At 40.6% G+C, this 24,708-nt stretch overlaps 1 protein-coding gene across 1 annotated transcript in view; it reads left to right on the top strand.

The window, feature by feature from the left end:
• Positions 1-24,708, top strand: part of SLC44A5 (solute carrier family 44 member 5) — a 143,873-nt gene that overhangs the window by 50,624 nt on the left and 68,541 nt on the right. Inside the window, exon 2 of the mRNA XM_065410019.1 lies at positions 7,291-7,339. Coding sequence (XP_065266091.1) covers positions 7,291-7,339 — 49 coding nt within the window. The remainder of the gene's footprint in view (positions 1-7,290; positions 7,340-24,708) is intronic.

Raw genomic sequence — 24,708 nt, 5'->3', positions numbered from 1 at the left:
GACATGAAGTCAGAGAAATTCTGCTAAGAAAACACCTATGTATAAAATATACGAGTCTGGTTCCCTTGACTAGCAGTGCCAGCAAACTGCACATGGGCAGCTCTCTTCTGCAGGAACGGCCGATTAGGCACTACTGCCTTGTTCCAAGAAGCAGCTGCCTTGGCCCCCATCTCTCTCCAAGACGCAAACAGAATCCAACTGCTTAAACATAATCTGGGCCCATTTTTCTCCTGCTGCCTCTTCACTTTACACCTAGTAAACCGCAAGTCCAAGGTTCCCCTCAAATGAATGGTCTGGAACAGGTGGCAGGCCATTAGCCCTCCTTTTGTGTATCCACATCTGCAAAACAAAGGCGGCTCAGGCTATGTTTACAGTAGAAAAGGTGTGCTGGGATAGCTACGCTGATAGCATGGTGAAGTACATTCCTAGTGTAGGTGCAGTTCATACCAGCAGAAAAATGCTTTTGCCAGTATAGCTTATGCTACTTCCCCGTGAGCAAAATAAGCTATAATGCACTAATATGCTGGTATAACTGTGTCTACATTAGGGCTTCTTCCAATATAGAAATATCTTAAAAATCACCCCCCCTAGTGATTTTCCTATATCAGCAAAAGTTTCTAGTGTAGAGCTGGCCTCAGAAAGGTCTAACAGACCATACAAAGAAGAGTGCTCTAACTCATGCAGTAGTACCCTTAACAACAGTTAAGGGCAGTTGCTGCATGGCATCTCAAACTCTTTCTATGGATAGTTTCATGCTGTGTGCTTATGTATCAATGATCTCTAGTGTGCGAGCCATTAGTACCTTTCACCATAACATTATTACTTTGCAGCTTGATACTGCTAGGTGCTGATCAGCCTTTCCTCCCTGGTGGGAAAAGAGGGTACTGTCTGACATGGAAGATATTTTTTTATTATTTCCAGCATGATCCTATTTTATGAATACTTTATAAACCCAGATAATATTAATTCAGAGGTTTTAATGGAAATGCTGATGGAATCCTAACTTCATCAGCATTAGTGGGTGGCACAGTATTTAAACATTATCGAGGAAACTAAAATGCACATTGAAATGTTCACTAAAAGAGTATACACTACTATTACATCCTGACTTTATCTTCATTATCTTCAAAAAGGAAGTTCGAAATCTGCCGTTTGCAGTGCCAGTCAGGCTTTTTACATGCAAATGCAGCTGAGCTTTTAAAGTTTGGACTCTTTTTGTTTGTGGAAAGAGCTCTGAGATACTTGAGTGAACAATACTGTGGAAATGTAGCTTACAACATGCTGTTATGAAATGATTGACAAGAATGAGGCAGAACTGAACAGTTTTCAAAGATGGCGGATTTACTGGCCCTGAGTCTGAAGAATGGGGTCCATACAAAACCTCATTGCTTACATGATTTTAGACAATGTTCGAAAAGAGAATATTTACACATATGCATACACATGGCCAGCTCCTCAGTTGGTGTAAATTGGCATAGCTCCATTGACTATACATAATATATATGTAATACAAATGTGTGTGTAAATAATTCATTCCTTTTCGCACCACTGCTAAAATCATATGGCCATAATGGTTGTAAATTTGAGCACTGCGTGGTCTTGATGCTGCTCCTTAGTTATTTTATTAAGGTAGATGACTTATTTCTCTGTCACTTAGATGGATGTCATTGCTTATGGTTTAACTTACTGTAAGTGTTGTTTATTATAGGTGGGGTTTAACTTTCAGACTTGCCTTTATTATCTTCTGTATTACCTCTTTTCGCTGCCACGGAGTCCCTCTGACACTGACATTCTCTGTGTTGGAACTTTGGTTGTAGTGCTGCTCTGTCCGACTAAGTATCACAGGCAACGAAGTAAAGACTATTTGACATGCGGCACCAGAAATGTGCACCATCCTACATTTCCTTTCTGTAATACCTGTTGCAGAAACAGTGATGTTTTCAGGGGTCTTTTATTTTACATCTTTTTTGAATTGTTGAGAGAGGCAGAACTGATAAACCGGTTTAATTTAGTTCTCATCATTAACCTGTAGAAGATAGGAGATTTCTGGAAAGTTGTTACCACTGGTCACAGAACTGCTTTGCGAACTTGTGATAAATTGACTTATCCTAAGCATTTTTCTTTAGTGGCTCGTTTGCATATAGGTGTAAATGGAAGAATTTTACTTTTAGCATAGTTATTTTAAAAGCGGCCCTAAAAACAAGTAAGCTAGGTGAACAAACTGCCTATTGAGCTCACATTTTCCCCCTCAATAGTTTCTTATGTTATTGCCAACACATTACATCCCAAGAGGTACACCGGAAACCACTAGCTTTGCTATGCTTGGGATGACTAAAAGATGCTATTTACGTACTGGTTTGCACCAGTGAAATTAGCATTTGCTATATATGCTAGTTTTAAAAACATTGTTAATAATAAAAATAGTCTCTAAAATGAGATCTAGTCATGTTACATTAACTTTTTTTGGTAGAATAAAAATATAGATGACATGTTTAATATTGGGTTTCTTAGGATCTACCCCCTTAAAAGCAGGCTCAGATTACATTGGATACAACAGGAGTTGTGTGTGTGCTTATTTTAGGGTAGAATTTGGCCGAAAGTTAAAACAAACATTTCTAAACATAGGTCATACAGAACAACAATCAATACTGTTATAGTGCTTATTAGGAAATAATGTTGTTTTGCACCTCCAAATCCACACAGAATGTCTCCATTTATACCCATATGTGTTCCTCTCATAGATCAACAATGAGTCAGCTTTACTTATTTGGAGAAAGAATAAAATTACCTGCTCCAAAAGCTCATGCCCTTGCATATTGGTAGAATCATTATCATTTTTAAATACAACTGTAAGGTTCCCTACATTTAAAAAACAAAATATTGACTACAAAACATACCTCTCTCTTCAGTAATATGAACTGAAATGTATATGGTTTTCCCTGTATTAACAGTGGTTACTTCTTTCATTTTTTATGTATTCTCAGCTGACAGTAAAGCAAGAAGTCACTGTAAACATGTATAAGTTTGCAATTATTATTGAAGTCTTATATAGGTGTATATGTATTCTTTGAAATATACAAACAATTCACAATGTCTCTTTTGGAAATCCCTAATCTCTATACTGACAAAAGTTACCCACTAGAAACTTCTGAATGAAACCAGCAGACTCTGGGTGTGCTTCATACTCAGCAGATTAGGGTAGCTTCAATGGGCCTAGTGACAGTCACAGCAGTAAGTACCTACCCCTGTAGCAAGGGCCTCAGGGACTGGACCATGTGACAGAATGTATACAATCTAAGGCTAGGTCTACACTACAGCGGGGGTCCGACCTAAGATACGCAACTTCAGCTACGTGAATACAGTAGCTGAAGTTGCGTATTTTAGGTCGGCTTACCTGGCTGTGAGGATGGGGGAAAGTCGACCGCTGCCGCCGACTCCGCTGCCGCCTCTTGCCGTGGTGGATTTCCGGAGTCGACGGCAGAGCGATCAGGGATCGATTTTATCGCGTCTTCACTAGACGCGGTAAGTCGATCCCCGATAGACCGATTGCTACCCGCCGGATCGGCGGGTAGTGAAGACAAGCCCTAATGCAATGGGAAGGGCTGTTCTGTAACTGGGGCATGAGAATTTTCTCATAATGACTTGTATACAACAGTGTCTACACTATCCCCATACCGACGAGTGGTTGTCGACTGAAGTGCTACATCTCTCGTGGAGGTGGAGTACAGAAGTTGATTTTACAAGCCCTTTGGGTCGGTGGAAGGGACTCGGTAGTGTAGACGCAGGTTGAGTTAATAATGTATAACGCGGTTTATGTCAACCTAACTTTGTAGTGTAGACCAGGCCTCACAGTACATTGTCTCACTCTTCTCTCATAATCAGCCGTGCCATACAGAGGTGCCTAAATTTGGGGTTTAGGATGATGCTTTACCTCTTTTGGATCTGGGCCTTGAGAGTTGAAGTTGTCAGATAGATTTGACAATGGCACTAATTTAAGTTATTAGCCATGTGAAACATTAGTAATTTACATCATAAATGGGAAATCAGCCAACAGAATTATTACAAATCTTCAAATTTTTGTTAAAGAACATAGCAGTTAAAATTAACTCTGGATGAAATATAATGTTGGGTTAAAATAATACTGGTAACTTTTTTAGCTGTTAAATTAAAACATTGGAAAACAGAAAAATGCCTTCTCTTATGGTGCTGTTTTGGAGAAGGTGTATAAACTTGGGGATTGGTAAGCTGTTTTGAAGATACAAACTGCTTATATCAGGTATTCCGGCAGAGAGAGAGAGAGAGAGGAAAGTACAATTAAAAGTCTAACTGTGTAGTTTATTTGGGAAAGAAATTTTGAGAAGACAGTCATGAATCTTATGTACATTGTATTTTTATATATTCATTTTTTTCATTTGTATGAAGCAGACCTGTTTGGCACATGTATATAATCTTATTGTAATGGATTAGATAGATATGCGAATTTGTGCTGTAGTAATATATATATATTGATAGTATTGTGTACAAAAGTTGTATTTTGCTTCTTTCTTCATGGAAAAAATTAGTAGTAATGTATTTTAACATTTTAGAGAGAAGTAGGTAATCTTTCAGATTGCACAAGACCAGGCTGCGTGGGGATTTTGGGTGTCCCATTATGTCTTGGAGTGGCTGAGCCTCAGGTAATCAAGACAGGTGCTGATAGAGGGAGGAGAAGCAGAGAGAGACCAGGAAAGCTAGCAGAACTGCTTTTGTGGGAATTTTCTACTGACCTTAATAGACAATGAGATCCTTTCTAGGTAATGTTTCAGTGGCCCTATAGAATTCTATTGCAGGGATATGATTTTCTATTAGAATGTATAGATTGGTTTGCAAATTTCTTGAAATAGATTTTATCTATTAAATTCTGTGGGTTTTAGAATGAATTTTGTAGAAGCCTATTTAGTATCTATTGAACTTTGTTGAAATTTTATAGGTGGTTTTTTGGGGGTTGGGGGGAGGGAATGAGAGGAGGAAAGAAGTCCAGGGAAATTGGTACATTTACTATAACATTCAGAATGAGTCTTGATAAAATAGTGAACCAGTAGAAAAGAGAAACTTTTGGAGGTCATGAGAGAGATTCTAAATTTTTCAGTGAAAGATTTTTAAATAAAGGTTTTTCATGCCTCTTTTTTTCCCTTGAAGAATGTTCATTTTTGGTTTCTTTCTAATAACACACTCCCTCTTCCAAACCCTCTGGGGCTTATTATGAGTTTAATGAACAAAACCACAACTTCAACAAAAGCAAATTTTCTGCTTAATTTGAAACCTGAATTAATCTGCAAAATACCAGGTATCAAATGGTTTTGGTTTTTTTGTGGTTTCTTTTACTGAGCTTGGGCAGGGAAAGGAGTTGCAAAGAAAGCATTTTATTTCAAACGAACACTTGCAATTATATTCTCAGTGAGTAGTTTTAAGGAATAAATAGCTACAAGCCCAAAAGGAATTGAAACAGCATTGAACATTTTCTCTCTTATGAAGTATGAATCTAGAAGAAACACATAGGGAAGAGTGCCCTGTTTAAAATAATTGCAGAAATGGCCACATATAACTTCTTTAAAAAATCACTCTACTTTCCTTATTTTGGCCAGATGTATTTTATAACATATGCTCATAAGACATCTTTGATTAATTTGTTAACAAACGCCTGATAACAGTGAAGTTGTGGCTTTGCAAATGCTTATCTGTAGCAAGGAATATCTGGTTATAGTTACTGGTATCATTTATATCATAGCTGATGTTTATTTTTTGTTACTGTCATTCTCAAGCCCATATATCAGCCCAGATACAGTTAAAGTTTTGTTATCAAAAATGCACTTCTGCAGGCTTGCCATTCTCTGGGATGAGGCTTGCTGTTGACCATACAGCCCAGTTCTGCGCTCTTTTCTCATGCACTGCTCCCACTGATGTCTGTGGTGGATTTTGTTGACACAACAAGGCCTGTAGGGGCCAGGTAGAATAAAGGAGTGTAAGTGGCAGGATGGTTTGCCAGGTGGATTAGCAAAAACCTTAAAAAACAACAAAAGCTGCCTGTGTTGCTCTTTGAGGCTTTCGGCAGGACATTGAGCAAGAAACCGTTTTAACAAATAAACAAAACAATTCATCTGATGCGGCAATAAAATAACAGAAACTCCAGCCTGTGTCATCACTTCACTCCTGTATGAGGTTTGGCATCTTTCTTACTCCAGAATAGGGGTGCTGGAACAATTTGTATACTGGGGGTGCTGAGATCCATTGAACCAAATTGTAAACCCTGTATATGATGGAAACCGCTTCAGGCCCGGAGGTGTGGCAGCACCCCTAGTTCCAGCACCCATTCTGCAGAATGTCCTCTCCTTCTGTGTTTCAAGATCCAGGCCTGATTCACCAGTGCGTGACACCCAGTGAAGTCATGCACTGCAAATGCTACCTATTTCAAGTAGCAGGATGGAATGTTCCATTCACTTTGCACTGGTATAAATGACTACAGAAGATGCAGGGCAATGGTAAATCGGTAGACCCATAGAGGTTTCCTTCCTGCCTGCTGGACAACTTGACTGGCCTGCAGTCTCCAGGATTGCCTCATTATCTCCTGTGAGCACCTGTGCAAAGAAGGGCAAACTGAGCTAACGTTAATCCCCTTGTAGGCTAATGACCATATATTACCCCTGCATAGTGCCACGATGTGGCATTGGCTCCTGTAAAAGCCATCGATTCCAAGCAGCATGGTATAAGACCCTGGAGTGAGCATAATTCTGTTAGCCTCCGTATAGATTCTGTAGTTGCATGGGAGCTGCAGACATGGCTCCAAATCATTAGCTTTCTTGAAGGGTGATCCAGTGGTTAGGGCATTCGCTTTTTATTCAGGAGACACAGGTTCAATGTTCAATTCTCTGTTCTGCCACAGCCTCCCTGTGTTGACCTTGGGCAGATCAGACTCTCTCTGCCACATTCCTATCTGTAAAATGGTGTAACAGCACTTCCCTACCTCACAAGAGTGTTTTCAGATTGAATACATTAAAGATTGTTTGGTTCTAAAGTAATGATGGCTATATAAGTACCTAAGATAGAGAGATACCCAAAGCTCTGACCTCTTCTGCAATCACAGAGCAGGTCAAAGTAAGTGATGAGATACTGGTATCGCTCCCAAGAATTAATTTACTAGAACGGGTTACACTGGGCATCTCGGAAGGATGTTCCTGAAGGACTGCTGTTAAAAGAACATCGTTCGTATTTTTACCAGGATCTGTTTTTTATGATATCTTATTTTAAATGCAGGTGAACCAAGGAAATTTGACCCAAAGTTCAGAGGACCTATTCACAACAGGTAAATATTTTCATTTAGTATATTTATACTCCGATTAGTTTTACTGTAAATAGAGAATTAAGAATGCCATTAATGCAGAAATGATGTTTGATTTGGCTCAGATATAGATATATATATATATATATATATATATATTTTTTTAACCAGAAGAAAGTGCTGGCGGTTATTCTTGCTATAATTCAGGACTTCCAATTGCTAGGGGGGGGAGTCAGTGGGTGTACATCTTGGGAACTTCCAACACCACCCCCATATCCAGGGACAGCCCTTCTTTGTGCAATACCTTCCTTATAATATTACATTGATTTTAGTTTGACTATTCCTGAGTACTACTTGGCATGAATCAGGCTCATAATCATTGGACTGGTACCAGGGCCCAATCTTGCAGCTCTTACTCACCTGAATATTACTTACTCACATGAGTAGTCCTATTGAAGTTGGAGGGCCTACCTGTGAAAGCAAGGATTACAGAACCAGAACCCAAATGTTTCAATCTAATCATATGTTTAAGCAGCCTACTAACTGTGACCTCTCATGAGCCTGAGGAATTGTGACGTTCTGAAGCTGGTAACCAAGAAAAAAAGCAGCGTTACAGGCTTTGAGCTTGATCCTGCAGTGCTGACTGAGGTGAAATTTCCATTAGAGCTAATGGATGTTCAACATCGGTCAGGATCAGACCTCACTGCTTTGCAACATTTCTTGGGCAGCCTAACAAATTAACGTACAATGCTTGGTTTTATCAACCTGTTTACTCTGTGATTCACTATTAAACAAATATGCAGTTACCATGACAATCTCTGCCACACCAGGTATTTATGCTATTCTAGTTGTAAGTTCTACTGCAGCTTTTTAGAGAAACCATTATGTCATGTAAGCTCAATGGATTTTATAATGCTCTGGGGAGAAATGCAATCTAGGGACTTGATATTTTTCCTGATGTCTTACAGCCCCTTTTTTTTTTTTTTTTTTTTTTTTGTTAAAATTAATGTGTAATTTATGGAATTTTACTTTTTTCCTAATCTTTATTTTTTCTGACTAAACAAGCAGCAAGTGGGAGGAAAGATACTCCTTGGCAGTTTTTTCCCCCCTTCTGTTCCTGATCATCTTTTAACAGTAATGCCCTATGATATCAAAGAAGCATCCCTATAATTCCAGATTCTGGACATATTTTTTAATAATTTATATAACTAAAAAGTTTCCAGTGGCCACATTGGTATTACTATTGGCTAAAATTGTTCCTGACCCCAAATCATCCCCTTGTGATAAATTGGTTAGTGTGCATGTGTGAGATTGTCTCCTATTGGATGAAATCAGAATAGTTCAACTGTGTGTCCTACGACCTATTCTTCTGACAGCTAATGGAGATTTCTCTTGTATGAAACACACACACAGGATGGTCTAGTGCAGTGGTTCTCAAACTTTTGTAGTGGTGACCCCTTTCACACAGCAAGCCTCTGAGTGAGACCCCCCCCTTGTAAATTAAAAAAACTTTTTTATATTTAACACTATTATAAATGCTCGAGGTGAAGCGGGGTTTGGGATTGAGGCTGACAGCTCGCGACCCCCCAAGTAATAACTCGCGACCCCCTGAGGGGTCACAATCCCCAGTTTCAGAACCCCTGGTGGTTAGCGTACTAGCTTAGCACGTGGAAGAACCAAATTTAATTCCTTGCTCTGTCACAGACTTCCTGTGTGATCTAGGGCAAGTCAGTGAGCCACTCAATGCCTCAATTCCCAGCTATAAAATAGGGATGATAGCACTTCTCTATCAAGAGGACTTGTGAGGATAAATATATTAAAGACTGTGAAGTGCTCAGATACTGCTATGATGGGCACCATATAAGTAACTTAGATAAACAATATACATAAGAGAAAACTGGTAGAAAACATAATTATGTTACAGAAAATGTCCTCTAAGATATCTCCCTCCTAAAGGAGTGTAAGACATTTATTAAAGTGCAATGAGCCATAACAGGCAATAGAAGTTCCCCAAATATGGAGCTGGACCTAACATCCTGCACCAAAATTCCAAGCTAATACAATCCAGCTAGTGGCTCCAGTGAACCAAGTGCATCCTCAGAGAAACTCCCTGCAGAGTCGACAGCAGTCAGAGGGACTTGCTCTGGCCTGTTTGTGGCCCAGGGACTTCGGAAGCCTTCTACTTCCTGTAGGAGAAGGAGAATAACAAAGGAGGCATAGACATATTTTTTGCCTATATGAGCAAAAATTCTAAAAATATGTGTGCAAGGCAAATCTCATCTCCATTTGTACACACCTGGCCACAGGACATGTAAATCTGTATGTATATAATGGGTGGGGGAAAATGTGTCTCTAGTGCCTTCTGATAAACAGACTGACCTGGTCCTAACTTCATAATTAATCTGTTTGTATTGATAGGAGAATAAAGCTGTGTTCTTTTTTGCATATGGGAGGTACCTGAGACTCCCAGCTGCCAAGTTGTTCTTGTCAATATGTGAAGGTGTGGTTGCAGAAATAATTGTAGCAATGGCACATCCCATGATGGATGCTATAGAAGCTGATAACTCGCTGATAGAGAGGGCTATAGACTATTTTATATGTATCCCTGCATCCGCCTTAACTAGTCACCCTAAATATCAATTTGCAATACCTTAGTCCTTCTAAGTTCTCAGTTGGGCAAAGGGATCTGCAATGTGGCGCTCCATTGAGTTCCATTGGACTCTGGGCAAAGGAGCCTAAAACAGAGGCATTGGAAGATTTCTTCCTCTAGTACTCCATCTAAGTTTAAAGAGTGGTTCTTCTCTGCAAAATAATTATGCGAAATTGGCATTGTGAGGCTTCATGTTCATTGTGTTTCTGTGATTCCATATAAAATGTACTCAGTTCACAATAAAAATATTTTGTTTTGAGTCTAATTGCTAGGGAACTACCAGATTTGCAGATGTGAAAATCGCATCATGGACTGTGAAATCTGGTCTCTGGTTGACCAGCTTGGAAGGCAGAGTGGTGAGCAGCAGCTGCTGGCCAGGTGTCAAGCTCTGAAGGCAGTGCTGCTGCCAGCAGCAGCACAGAAGTAAGAGTGACATGGTATGGTATTGCCACCTTTACTTCTGTGCCACTGCTGGCGGCAGCGCTGCTTTCAGAGCTTGGCGCCCCGCAAGCAGCGCTGTTCTCCTGCCACCCAGCTTCAGGCATCACTGCCAACAGCAGCCACACAGCAGTAAAGGTGGCAATACTGGGACCCCCCTACGATAAGCTTATGACCCCCTTTTGGCTTGGGGCCCCCAGTTTGTGAAATGCTGCAGAGAAATCACACATTTTTTGTGGGTTGGTCATGCACAAATAGCAAATTTCACAGATGTGTTACACATCTGCGAAATTTATGCTGTGACCAACCTGCCAAAAAATGTGTGATTTCTCTATTTAAGTAGACCCCTACTAATTGCCAGTTCTGTAAACGCTACCTGGAATCTGAGAGTCAAGCTGAGTCCTTAGTAATTTGTGCTTTGTCATCCTAAATACCAGGTGGGCTGAGCTGGGAAGTGCCTGTTTTCTGCTGCATGCTTTCCTGGGGATTGGATGGATGTGCAATGAGAAGTGGCTGCTGATAGAACCAGCAATAACTCTCCTCTGCACCTACTATCCTACCCACATCTTGTAATAATAAGGGGTTTAGAACACAGGCATGGCAACAGGGGAAAGGAGGCAATGAAAATCTTCCAAGTAATCCAACTGCTGGGGGAGGAGGGTGTAGGTTGAGGAGAGGTGAGGTTGCTTCATTGACCTGGGTCCATTCCCTTTGCAAGCCACACTCATTACCTCTGTACTGGGACATTTGTTTTACCATCCTGTGGCTTTATCTTCAGGAGAGCAGCATGTGGCCCAGAGACTGTGGTACAGATTTTTCCACCGTGGGTTAGTTAGCTGTGATGATTCTTGTATTTTCATTTCTTTTTGTCCCTTTTAAAAGGAGGGGGAGTGATTGGCAATCACTGATTGCACATACTTAAAATGTTAAACAGCAGTGGATGAATAGAATGTTAAAGTAGCTTAAGGGCAAGTCTACACTACAAAATTAAGTCGTCCTAACATACGTTGGCATAGAGCCACCACAGTAATTAAACTGCTTTTGCACGTCCACACTATGCTGCTTGTGTCAGCGGTGCGTGTCTTCACCATGAGCGCTCGCACTGATTCAGCGTGGGGCACTGTGGGATGGCTTCTGAAAGGCAGCAACAGCCCATGTAAGCAACGCAGTGTCTACAGTGACACTGCATCGACCTAGTTACATCAACCTAAGTGCTATGCCTCTCGTGGAGGTGGAGTTATTGAGTCGGTGTAGTGGGCGAGGTACAGCAGTGGGAGCTGCATTTTAGTGCATCTGACGAAGCTCATGCATCTGACGAAGTGAGTATTCACTCACGAAAGCTTATGCTCCAGTACATCTGTTAGTCTATAAGGTGCCACAGGACTCTTTGTCGCTTTTTACAGATCCAGACTAACACGGCTACTCCTCTGATTTTAGTGTAGACACTTACCGAGTTGGGTTGAAGTAAACTGCCTTACGTTGACCTAACTCTGTAGTGTAGACCAGGGCTAAGTGTATAGGCTTTGCTAATACTGTTGTTTTTGGGGATGTTGTGTGGGGATTTTGTTGTGTTTAATGAAAAAGCTATTTGAATTAAAAGGATTAAAATGTAATGGCTGTGCTGAGTGACTCTCAGCCAAACAACTGATGCTAATTCCAAGATGATGTTATCAAAAAGACATCTTTAATTGTTGTGATAACACACTGCAGTCCTCTAAATTTATTCAGTTCTCATTCTGCTGTTTCTGAGACTGTCTGCCTGCCTCTGTCCTCAGTCAAAATGTGCAGCATAATATGGAAATGTCAGGAAAAAGAAAAGGGTAGTATCCATCCTATAACTAGAAGAAATATATTAGTTCTGAAACATTTCCCCCTTTGTTACAAAATCTCCTGTCAGTACAATCTGACCCCAGTGCATTTAGTGGTCAGTGCTGCAGGGGAAAGCATGTCTGTTAACACTCAAGTGGGTTGAGTAGGTTACAGAGAAAGTAAAAGTGGGCAGAATACAGCAAAGAGATTACGTGGAATTGCTAATTTTTTTCTGAATACAATTTCAACATTGAGAATATATTTGACACTGGCATTTACCATCCTCTTGGTGAACAGAGTAAATAAGAGAGCCATCAATTATTTATCAATTTTATTTTTCTCAGCAGAAAAATGGCAAAGATGAAAACTGCAGCATAGTTATATTCAAAGCTGTCCCTTAAACACACACCATTCTTTTTCACCCACAAATATATTTCTTCTTTTCCTTTCCCTTCCAAAAACGGATAGTTTGGAAATAAATGGAAAATCATGAATGTTAGTTTAGGGAATAAATCCTAATATAAGATCTCTGTTCACAAATTTGGCAATGAGACTTTGTAAGTCTGTGTCTGTGTATGTACAGAGGAATTTAAGTGTTAGCTTTTGGAATGTTTTACCGTATTGAATGCAGTACATATTACTACCAAAATATATTCATGTAAGGATTTAAATATCACTTCGCAAAAGTTAGTAAAATCCCACGCTGCAGCAAAATAACCCTGTGGTATCTAGGTTCAAGGGCTTCAATTGAGGACAGCAGTAGCCTTCAATCTCTATTTCCTGGATTTTTATCATCATCCTTTTTGGGGACTAGATTGCTCATAGGAATGGTAATGACATGTAAACATGCATTTACATAGGGGATATATTTGTAATGTAAATGTTGGATTTAAGGGTTTCATAATGGATAGTTTGGATGGAGTCAAGAAAAGTTGCGTAAGAAGGACTTGGCCACTGGGGGAGGTAAGAGAGGAAGTTGCCTGCTCCTCGATCTCGTGTTTTCTGTGCTTTTATCAATTTATTGTTTTCCTCAATTCTCTTCCCCCGCTCACTTTCTCTCCCTTCCCCAGTCTGTCAGTCTTCTCCTCCTTTCTCTCCTCTCTTGAGCACTCAACTTCCTGCCTCCCCATTTTCTGCTGCCACAATCTCCCTCTTGCATTCACTCTGAGTCCTCTGTGTCCTTCCTGTCAATCCCTGCCACAATCTGTTGCTCCCCATGGTGCAGCAGAGGTGAGCACAAGCATGGATAGCAGCCAAGGGTGGTAGACAGCCACCTATATATAGTAATACTGGTAAAAAATGAGTTGTCTGCAAGTTCGTCGTTCATAGCATTGTCCGTATCCTGTCAGTCTGGATCTGACTCTGCCTGCAGGGGAAGGTGCAGTTGGAGGTGGGTGCTCATTCTGAGATTTCTCAGTGGGCAAAGTGGAGTGTGCTTGTGGTGGGGTGGTCCTTAGAGTGCATAAGCATTTACCCAGCATGGCGTCAGTTCCACCAGCTCAGCTGGCTGGCAGCTCTTTCTCATGAACAGTATGTTGGGGGATTTACAGGGTTCCCGGTGAAACACAGAGGCACACTGTGAAAACAGGGATGTTCCCTGTGTTCAGGAACACATGGCCATCCTATACATTCTTTAAATGGGTATGTGGTTCTTTGTCACAATGCTAACCAGATTTTTCACAATGCTAACCAGTGCTTCTCTAGTGCTGTGCTTAAACAGTGTGCCCAGCAGGAACACATGGCTAAAAGTAAATAGCTGTACATTTATTCTTCCTCATAGTTATAATGGATGAGAAATGGGGAAAATAGTACTGACAATTGAGCATACTTAGATTCATGTGGTGTGTTTTAAATAGTGGGATGCTGAGTTTGACTGCTCTCTTTGTAGGGCTAAAAGCCTGATCTAAAGAGTGTGGCTGTTTTGCCCTGTACCGCTGGTACAATCTGTACTTAAAGCCAGTGTAATCCAGCCTCAGTGCAAGGAGGATCCTTTCTCGGAAGAGAACTGGCACAGAGGATATTAGGCCCCTCTGTCTCCCTACTTGCAGGCAGCATGGCAGAGAAAAGGTACTGTGGCTGCGTAAAGGAGTCCTGGACGGGACAGCTCGATTTCATACTGATCCCAGCCTGCAGTTTCAGCCCCTTGGGACTGTTTTTAGTCTATGTAAGTTAGAGTAGCCCTTAGGCTGCTCCAGGGGCATGCACAAGGGGGGCAAGCAGGTGCACAGGCCCCCCCAATAATCAGTGGGTTCCTGGGCTGTGGTGGGGAGAGTGAGAGAGCGGGGTTGGAGGAGCTCACTCTCCCTGCTGCAGGCCGGGGAGAGGAGTTCTCTTGTTTTCCCCGCTACAGCCCCGGGGCTGGAGGAGTCCGAATTCCTGCACACGCCCTGCTGCTGCTCTAACTCAGTGCAGGGGGAATGGCCCTGCCTGAAGAAGGAACAGAGGAGTGCAAGGTGAGTTTTAAGGCACTGTTGTGCACACATACAGTACATTGCTGACTTACACTGCATGCTGTTCAGCTTTAGCTGGGTGTCTGTCCTCCAGCTTTTAGTCAGGTAATTGTCAGAGTCCCACAGACACAAATCAGAACATGTCTTTAGTTTCTTCTCCACCTTTAATTTAGGGTTGTTCAGTTGCATGGGGTAGCCCAGTTGTAGGATGCACATGTAGAATTAGAATAAAAGGTTGCTTTGTTGTCGTCAGTGACCTATAATAAAAGATCTGGTGGCTGTGAGGGAATTTTTCTTTACTGGTATTTAAACTGTGAGACAGTGTTTGTATTATTACGTATATGGGATTATATCTTAAATATGGATGAACTTCATCCCTTTCAAGTTCTAATGCCAAATGTCATTTTAAAACATTAAAGAGGTCATTTAAAACATGTATCAGCTGAAGCAGGAAATGAAAGTGATCAATGTAAATAGAACAAATTCCAAAATTAGATTGTAACCTTTTCAGGGGAGGGGCCTGTGTACAGTGCGGAGTGCAGTGGAGTCCTGCTCTGACTGGGAACTTTGGGCCCTTCTAAAATACAAACTCTTTGATTCCAAGGGCAGAAGTGACCCTTAGATGTAGTCTGACTTCCTGTTTCACGCAGGCCAGAGAATTTCAGTAGAACAACCAAGTTTACCAAAATTGTCCCCAAACATCAGAATTGTGTAAGATTAAATTAAGGTTCCATACATTAGAAACTGTCTTTTTTGGAGCTGTTTTCATGGGCAGATTTTTGTTTTAGGGATTTCACAGGCATTGTTGCACTTTTGAATGCCAATAAGGAAACATGTAAACTATTTGTAATGTACTATTTCTTCACCGCTGCAGCCAATTAATCTTTACAAGCAATGTTTAATAAAACTTGCAGAAGATTTTTACTTAATATTAAATGAGTTATCTGAAAAAAATAGAGCTCCTAACACAGTACAAGTAGTACCTATATTTTCTGTGTGCCTTCAGAGAACTTCTGAGACCCAGCAATTAGAGCAACCCTTCTAACCTAAATAGAGATGTCCTCAGCTGCTCTCTGATAGAATGCAAATAAATGATTAGGGCCCAAGTTCTCTTTGACGCAACCTGTGCAGAGTTTAGCTGTTTGGCATAACATGACTGGCAATCTACCCATCCACAAAATGTTGATATCCAGGGCCAATCGGGGGGGGGGAGGTGTCCAGGAGGGCCATTTGGCCTGGGCCTCAAGCTCAAAGGGGGCCTCAAATTTAGACACTTGTTAATTTTTTGGCATTTGATACTTTTCACAACTTGTTTTTATGCGCATCCCTATCGGACCAAAATGTGACACACACACTCAGCTTAGAGCTGCAAATTTAAGCAAATTAGAGATGTGATTTGGTAAAAGACATAATTTTTTTGTTAACTGATATAGATTTTGTCATACTAAAGAGTTAAAAATATTCATAAATATTTATAAAAATATATCGGTTCTGATGGCACAAGATTAGACCAGGTGTCGTCATTTTGTGTTTTTATTATGGCTAGGGGCCTCAAAAGCTGGAAGTGGCCCGGGCCTCTCTGGACCTCTGAGTGGGCCTGTTGGTATCTACAAAAAGTTTACAATGGGAACTTCAATTGACAAGCCCCTAAGACAGTCGTTTTCAACCTGTGGTCCGTGAACCCCTGCAGGTCCGCAAACTATGCCTAAGATTTCCAAAGGGGTTTGCACTGCCATTTGAAATTTTTTTTAGGGGTCTGCAAATGACAAAAGGTTGAAAACCACTGCTCTAAGAAAACTATTTTGAGATGAAATATATGGTTATAAAGGATAAATGATTTCAATTAATTAACACATCCCAAGGTGTCATTTCCACCTTTTTACAAATTGCAGAGATAGTGAAGGAGAAGCTATATTTTATTCTGACAAGGTGAGATTTGTTAAGTGTTGAAAACCTTTCTGTTCAACTTAAACCACAGTTGAGTGACTTATGTTTTAGGCATAGCATTTTCTTATTATTTTTACAATGTGTTCTTCCCCGGGGAATACTGGGCCACAGTTCCACATTGTACCATCATGAGAGTAGGGAAACATGGTACACATTCATGATTATAAGTGACACTGCCATATATCGCAGGCTTATTAGTGCCGCATTGATCTTCCCCATCCAACTCTTGAATCCTTAAAGGAATTAGTGGGTGAAGTCTGCCAGAGTATATGAACAGCAAATTCAATAATTGGAGCCAAAGGAAGGCCTGAAAGATCACAGACACCCAGAGAAAATTTTGTTCAGTCCGCATGGTTATGGAATGGTAAGAAAAGGCCACTGTCATTCAGTGATTTATTGGGTATTCTTAAAGTCAGAAAACTGCATTTGCCAACAAGAGTTGGAGGGGTTCACGATCTCTCAGGATCAGGCCCTATAGCAATGGTGAACACACTACCTAGTTTGACAATGCTAAAGACAATTGGTTTTCTCCCAGACACTAAATTGAACTCTTTTTACTGATGTTTTGGGCTGCTTTGTCAAACAAACTGGGTTTTATTGATTGGTCTCAGCGCGTCATTCTGTGAACAGAGGCGTCTGAGTATGTCACAGGGGAGGCTAGCCATGCTGTGCTCATAAGAAGTTCAGTAATCCATGCTGTGCTTGTTTAGGAATAAGTTTCACTAATGCCATTTTGAGATATTTTAATAGGTTCCTAAATATAACCTTGATGACAATGCTGTTAGGTGCAAAACCACAAATTGCTCCAGTTTTTCTTCCAGCACTTAGACTATTTTCTTGTATGAAATGCACTGTCTTCTTTCCATCCAGATTTTCTTTAAACTGCAGCAAGAGAATATCACTAATGTCATAGCACATTTTTGAAACTGCTGTTATATAACTGAATCATAAAGCTACTTTTGAATTGTCTCTCATTTCGGAGTTGGTCTGAACTATTCCCCTATCCTCCTTGGTTATTTTTCCTCCCTCTTTTATGTAGTTTCTTTATTTTTCTCATGCGTTCCTCTTTGCTTAGTGGTGTTCCCTGTTATCTCTTGAAGGACACAATTTCTCTTTGAGGTGGTTGCTAGCTCTTGCTATCCTTGAAAGCAACTTTAAATTTAAAACCCACAGTCCAGCTGACTGAAGATTGTAAGACCCAGCTACTTGGCTTTTCTGCATATTTAACTTGGTAACATGTTTGCAGTTCATGAACCCGTTTTCCTTTGTGCATAAATGAATGTCTCTTCATTTGCACATTTTAGCTATACACTCTTAGGGTCATGGAACTTCAAAGAAGAGCTGAGGTCTGGTGAGAAAGGGGACTCCCAGCTTGGGAATCAGGAGCAAAACTTAAGCATACTGTATCCACAATAAAGTGGAGGGGATCTACAGTAAAGGCTTTGATGTGTAACTGTTTTTTTCTTTTTCTTCCTGCCTATCCCCTAGTAAATTCCACTAGTTGTGATTTTATTTCATTTCCTCTATAGGAATGCCTCTTTTTGGGCTCTTCTTTCCTTCCCTACCACGATGCTCTAGGAAAATGGTGATTTCCTTTTCTTCAGAACTCTTTATGTTCCTTCTTTACTTATCTCGAGCATACTTAAGAAGGGTAGTTTCACGGCTAAAGCACAAGACTAGTTGCTAGAAGATCTGGGTTCTGTCCTTGTCTCTGCCTCAATTTTCCCATATGTAAGATAGGAACAATAGTGTTTGACTACTTTATAAGGTTTATAAAGCACTTTTGAGATGCTGTAGAAGAAAGGCAAATATTTTATCATTCAAAGTTCAGACTTTGGCATGGCGCCTTCTGTGCAGTAGAATTTTACCTTTGCTGCCTTCTGCAAGCACAGGTGGCCTGACCCACTCCTATTCCTTCCTGGATTTAAATGAGCGCGAAATTTGGGGACCGAACCGAAAAAGGAAAAAAAGTAAATCCAGTTTGATCTGACCTGAAACCCTTTTTTTTCAAGATTTTTCATTAAATTGAAAAACACAAAAAATAATTTTGAGTCAACAGCGATTTGACCTTTTTTGGTGTTTTTCGCCCTTATTTGTGAGAGGTTTTTTATATTGACCACATTTCAAAATACATGTTGTTTTGAAATGAAAAACTCAAGCCAAAATGTTTTGAAATGGTCAAAATGAAAATTTTGACTTTTTCTAGCGAAAACAAAACAAAACAAAATATTTTTTTTTTAGTGGCCCACACAAGCCGCACCCTGGCAGGGCCCTTCCCCCAAGCAAGAGGCAAGCCATGAAGAGACAATCAGAATTTTAAATTAACAGCCTATTTTGGAGCAGCTGTTCTAAAACTGAAAACAAGCAACTAGATATCATTACTGATGTTTGTCAGTGTTTAAAAACAAAACCCTTAAATGCTTGGGCTGGGTAGTTAAAGGAGGAAGAGACTGCATCAGGAAAGATGCGGGATGAGAGTAAATGTTTTTTACATGTGGCCACATAGAGGCATGTTCTTACTAGTCTTATTTTCTTTCTTCTTTTACTACTAATTTAATAAGGATTTGTAAACAGCAGTTGAAAGCTATAGAGTGCTGCGTTTAGGGCTCTGGGACAGCTTTGTCCTTTTGTTACACTTTTTAGTTGGCAGTGGGTAGTGCCTATATATGTGGCTGTTGAGTAAAGGTAACCGATAAATCCCATATCAATCAATCAATAAACAAAATTTCACTTTCAGACTCAGTTTGCTTCCTTCTGTCTTCTCCCCTTTTCTCTGGTTGTTCTGTAGACTGATAGATTTTAAGACCATTATGATCATGTAGTCTGACATGCATAACACAAACCATAGAACCTTGCCCATTAATTTATGCATAAAGCCTATAACTTCTGTTTGATCTATTGCATATCTTTTAAAAATATATCCAGTCTTGACTTAATGACTTTAAGTGATGAAGAATCCACCACATCTCTAGGTAAGTTGTTCCAACAGCTAATTACCCTTAGGCCAGGTCTACACTACCGCGGTAGTTCGACAGCTGGCAATCGAAGTTCCGGGTTCGATTTATCGCATCTGGTCTGGACGCGATAAATCGATCCCGGAAGCGCTCGCCGTCAACTGCGGTACTCCAGCTCGGTGAGAGGAGTACCGCGGAGTCGACGGGGAGCCTGCCTGCCGCGTGTGGACCGCGTCTGAACCGCGGTAAGTTCGAACTAAGGTATGTCGACTTCAGCTACGTTATTCACGTAGCTGAAGTTGCGTACCTTAGTTCGAATTTGGGGGTTAGTGTAGACCAGGCCTTAGTGTTAATTTTGTGTGTGTGCCCTATTTCTAGTCTGAATTTGTCTAGCTTCAGGTTCCACTCAACAGATCTCATTTACACCTCTTTCTGCTAAATTGGAGAGTTACCTTCTATGAGAAATCTTGTCCCCATTTGGGTGCTTGTACACTGTGTTCAATTCACCTCTTATCCTTTTCTTGGATAAACTAAATAGATTGCGTTCTGAAATCTCTCACTATAAGGCATGTTTCTCTGGTATTTGAATCATTTTTGTAGCTCTTTTCTGAACCCTTTCCAATATGTCAATGTTCTTTTTGAAGTGTGGGCACCAATAATGGGCTCATTAATGCCCTTTCTCTCTACAACATTCCTGTCCTCGCCTCTGATCCAACTAGGGTGATCAGATGTCCCGATTTTATAGGGACAGTCCTGATATTTGGGCTTTTTCTTATATACGCACCTATTACCCCCCACCCCCATCCTTATTTTTCACACTTGCTATCTAGTCACCCTAGAGCCACCTGTGGGGAGCTGGCTGAGACTGAAAATATATCCCATTAAAATGCCACAGACATTTTCCTTAGCACACAAATCATAGTCCCCAGGAGTGATGTTCTGAATCAATTATATTTTGATATGCTTATGGCTCTGATTTGAATTTGGAGTGAAATCCTGGCCCCACTGAAGCCAATGGAAAAATTCCCATTAGCTTCAATGGAACTAGGATTTCACCTCAAGACACTGTCTTCCTGCATCCCACTTACTGCACTAATAAAATAGACAGGAATTTTTTCTTCTCTTTATCTGTGTAACCATCTAGAAAATAAACTTAGAACCATATGATGTGTGAATGGCCTTCATGATGATTAGATTTACAGGCAGGTTTGGTGGTGGTTTTTATTGTAGCTTCAGACAGAAAATATGTCTCTAGACTAAAATGCCTGTTTTAATATACATTGTCATTACACTACAACATAGTTATCAGAATTGGGTTTAACATTCAGACATCTTTTGGTTGAACTAGACTGTGAAAAAATATTTAACCATCAGAATATGAAATTTGTTATTACCTTCTGATAAGATCCAACAACTTACTGTTTTGTTAGAATTTATATCAGCTCAATCCCAGGCTCTACTGGGAAATAAATCTTAGTTTGGTGTGCACTTGCGCTGGACAAGGTTTATACAGCGTTCAGCCTCCCTATGTTAATCTTTTGGGATATGTTTAATATTTAATACTGGTAGTTGCTGAGAAAATGGAGTTTTTTGACATAATCCATTTCAGTCTGCTGATGAGTAGCACAGACGTGAACATAAAATGGGGAAATGATATGCATTGGACTCGTGATGATTACAATATTTTATTAGAATTGCCTCCAATTTTTTAAACTTCTCAGAAAATATAAAAGCAAATGTTAGCAATAGACGAGAAGATTGCATGGTGTGTCAGTGTCACAGCCTCTCCCTCTGGAAACTTAAATTTCAGTCCTGAAATTAGGTCACAAGTCAAATGAATTCCATGGTCCCAGCCTATTTAGTTCTCATGAACATTTATCCACATTACACAAAATGCTGCACTTCAGCACAGTGGGCTTCCTAATGGAATAAGTGGGGTCTCTCAGGTCAGAACAGGGGTGCATTTGCAGAGCTGTGGGAGGAAGCTTGTACAAAGCATAGCCACACTATGCTTGGCTCTAGCCAACTGTTTTCAATTCTCCTCTTCACTGAGCATTAAAATTTCACGCACACTAGAAGACTGAGGGAAAACAACATGATTATGTACTTTGTCTGCAAGCATAGACTTTAAAATATTAAGGATCACATTTTACCCATAATTTTTAAAATAAGCTAACAATAGAGACACTAATTTTGTAGCAAAACTTGAACAGATACAAATGCTTCAGGTCTTAACCCTTTGTATACACTTATTTATCTGTGTAGACACACATCCGATCATACATATATACACATACATTGCACTGAAAATAATATTGAAAATCGTCTTCCAAACAGATGGGTGGAATCCTCCCCATTCAATGGGTCTGGTTTCCTTTTTTATCTCTAATTTAAATATAGGAATATCTCTTGAGCATGTATGTCTGATGTGCTCAGAGTCAAAAAAACTAATTGGAAACAAGCTAAAAGCTCTCTGTCCCCAGGATAACACTCCAGCTAGTATTAATCCAGGGAGTGTTTGACTGAAGTGGTACAGTTGATTTCAGTCCTCAGTCTTTCTTTCCACAATAACTTTGGGCAAGATCCTCAGCTGGTGTAAATCAGTATCTCTCCATTGACTTCAGTGGCGCTATATTGATTTACACCAGCTGAGGAGCTGGCACAGTGATTATTTCTGGATGTTTTAGACAGACCCAATAAACAGTATGAATACCACAGAGAGCTGTTCAGCATTTTCATAAATAGTGTATTTCACATTCTGGGGGGCAATCCAGACCAGTTGAGGCGTTGTCGTTGCCTCTAACCTTGAGTGCCTCAGAATGCTTTGCTGTTTATAGCTCCCAACCTGGGCTGCTTACAACCAGCCTACCTGCATGCAGGTCACACCCTGACGGTCTGTGTGTTGGTTCAGCATCTCTGACCCAAGCATCCGTTCTGCAGACCCACTCTGGCTTCTACCAGCCTTAGTTGCTATTTGCAGGGTGATCCCAACACACTTCCAGTCCCAAATTTCCCTAAAACTGTGTGCTCTGCAGTGTCCAGCCCTCTCGTGGACAGATCAGAGAAGTAATAAGGTTTGTTTGTTCCTCTAAAGACACACAAATACATGACAGCTTATTAACTTAAATAGGGCTAAATAACCCCTCCCTTTAAACACCACACTGAGTTGGTTTATAGTAAAATAAAACATAGGTTAAGGCATGCCGAATAAAAGGAATAAAGTTAGAAAGGGTTACTAGCAAATAAAAGTGAAAACACTAAAAGTCTAAAACTTAATCTAGCAAGATACAGGCTTTGTTCAAGATGGTTTCACTCACCAGTCATTCTTCTTCCCAGTCATAGCTGACTTTCTCCTTTCCATAGAAGCATGGCTTCTTTTCTTCTTAGGTGAAAAATCTTTGCCTAAGCAGGTTTTTCATCTATGTTCAATTCCAGAGACTTCAACCCCACCTTGGTTGAAGGACCCATCTTTCTCAGCTGGCAAGAGCTCTGGCCTGTTGTCTGTGTAGTGACGGTGCCAAAAATGGCTTCTGTCCTTGCTTATATCTTCCAAGTTCAAAGAACTGGTTTCAAGAGGCAGGATGACCTCATGCTGTTCTTCCCTTCTTGTGGGCTTCCCATCCTCCTGTATGATTTCTGTGTAAATGGTGCTTCCATTGTTTCTGATTCCACCATGCTTAATTTACAAAGGAGACAGGTAGATAGCTGGGACATTCCCTCCTGTATGGGCAGACTATATAGCCTAATATCAATGAGTATCCATAATTCCTTATATAGAGTTAATACATGCAGTTCACAATTATATGAATCACAGTGTGTCATTAGCTTTCAGAAAAGACCTCACTATGTACACTTTTATAATACAGCAATATTGTATACAATCATAGACTCATAGACTTTAAGGTCAGAAGAGACCATTATGATCATCTAGTCTGACCTCCTGCACAACGCAGGCCACAGAATCTCACCCACCCATTCCTGTAACAAACCCCTAACCTATGCCTGAGTTATTGAAGTCCTCAAATCGTGGTTTAAAGACCTCAAGGTGCAGAGAATCCTCCAGCAAGTGACCTGTGCCCCACGCTACAGAGGAAGGCGAAAAACCTCCAGGGCCGCTGCCAATCTGCCCTGGAGGAAAATACTTTCCCGACCCCAAATATGGCGATCAGTTAAACCCTGAGCATGTGGGCAAGACTCACCAGCCAGCACCCAGGAAAGAATTCTCTGTAGTAACTCAGATCCCACCCCATCTAACATCCCATCACAGGCCATTGGGCATATTTACCTGCTAATAATCAAAGAGCAATTAATTGCCAAAATTAGGCTATCCCATCATACCATCCCCTCCATAAACTTATCAAGCTTAGTCTTGAAGCCAGATATGTTTTTTGCCCCCACTACTCCCCTTGGAAGGCTGTTCCAGAACTTCACTCCTCTAATGGTTAGAAACCTTCATCAAATTTCAAGTCTAAACTTCCTAATGTCCAGTTTATATCCATATCAGTTGATTCAATTGCTTATCATTTGAGGTTCAGCATCCCTGTCTTTATAGACCAGTAAGCCTTTGAAATGGATTCTTCTGAAAAAGTAAAACCCAGACGTAGCTCTCTCCTGCTGGGTGTAGACCAGTGTTTCTCAACCTTTCGATACCAGGGACCAGCTTGCTGCCTTCCTAAACTGTGTCAGGGAGATCTCAGGGACCGGCGCCAGTCCATGGTCTGGTAATTCAGAAACACTGGTGTAAACAACATGCTGTCTTCTCTCCCACTGGTTAATGTGAGGTTTGCCTCCACTTCTTGTTACCTTGATAAGTCTGTTTACTGCTTATATGTATGTTGAGGTAAACACAGATTCCAGTCTCTACGCAAAAGAATAAATGGACACAAATCTGACATCAGGAATCATAACATTCAAAAACCAGTAGGAGAACACTTTAACCTGTCTGGTCACTCAGTAACAGACTTAAAGGTGGCAATTTTGCAACAGAAAAGCTTCAAAAACAGACTCCAACGAGAAACTGCTGAACTTGAATTGATATGCAAACTAGATACAATCAACTTAGGCTTGAATAGAGACTGGGAATGGCTGAGCCATTACAAACATTGAATCTATCTCCTCATGTAAGTATTCTCACACTTCTTATCA

Source organism: Emys orbicularis, chromosome 8 (genome assembly GCF_028017835.1).
Source record: "Emys orbicularis isolate rEmyOrb1 chromosome 8, rEmyOrb1.hap1, whole genome shotgun sequence".
Classification (NCBI taxonomy): Eukaryota; Metazoa; Chordata; order Testudines; family Emydidae; genus Emys; species Emys orbicularis.
Note: the sequence above shows the minus strand (reverse complement) of the source record. Positions and strands in the feature narration are given on the sequence as shown.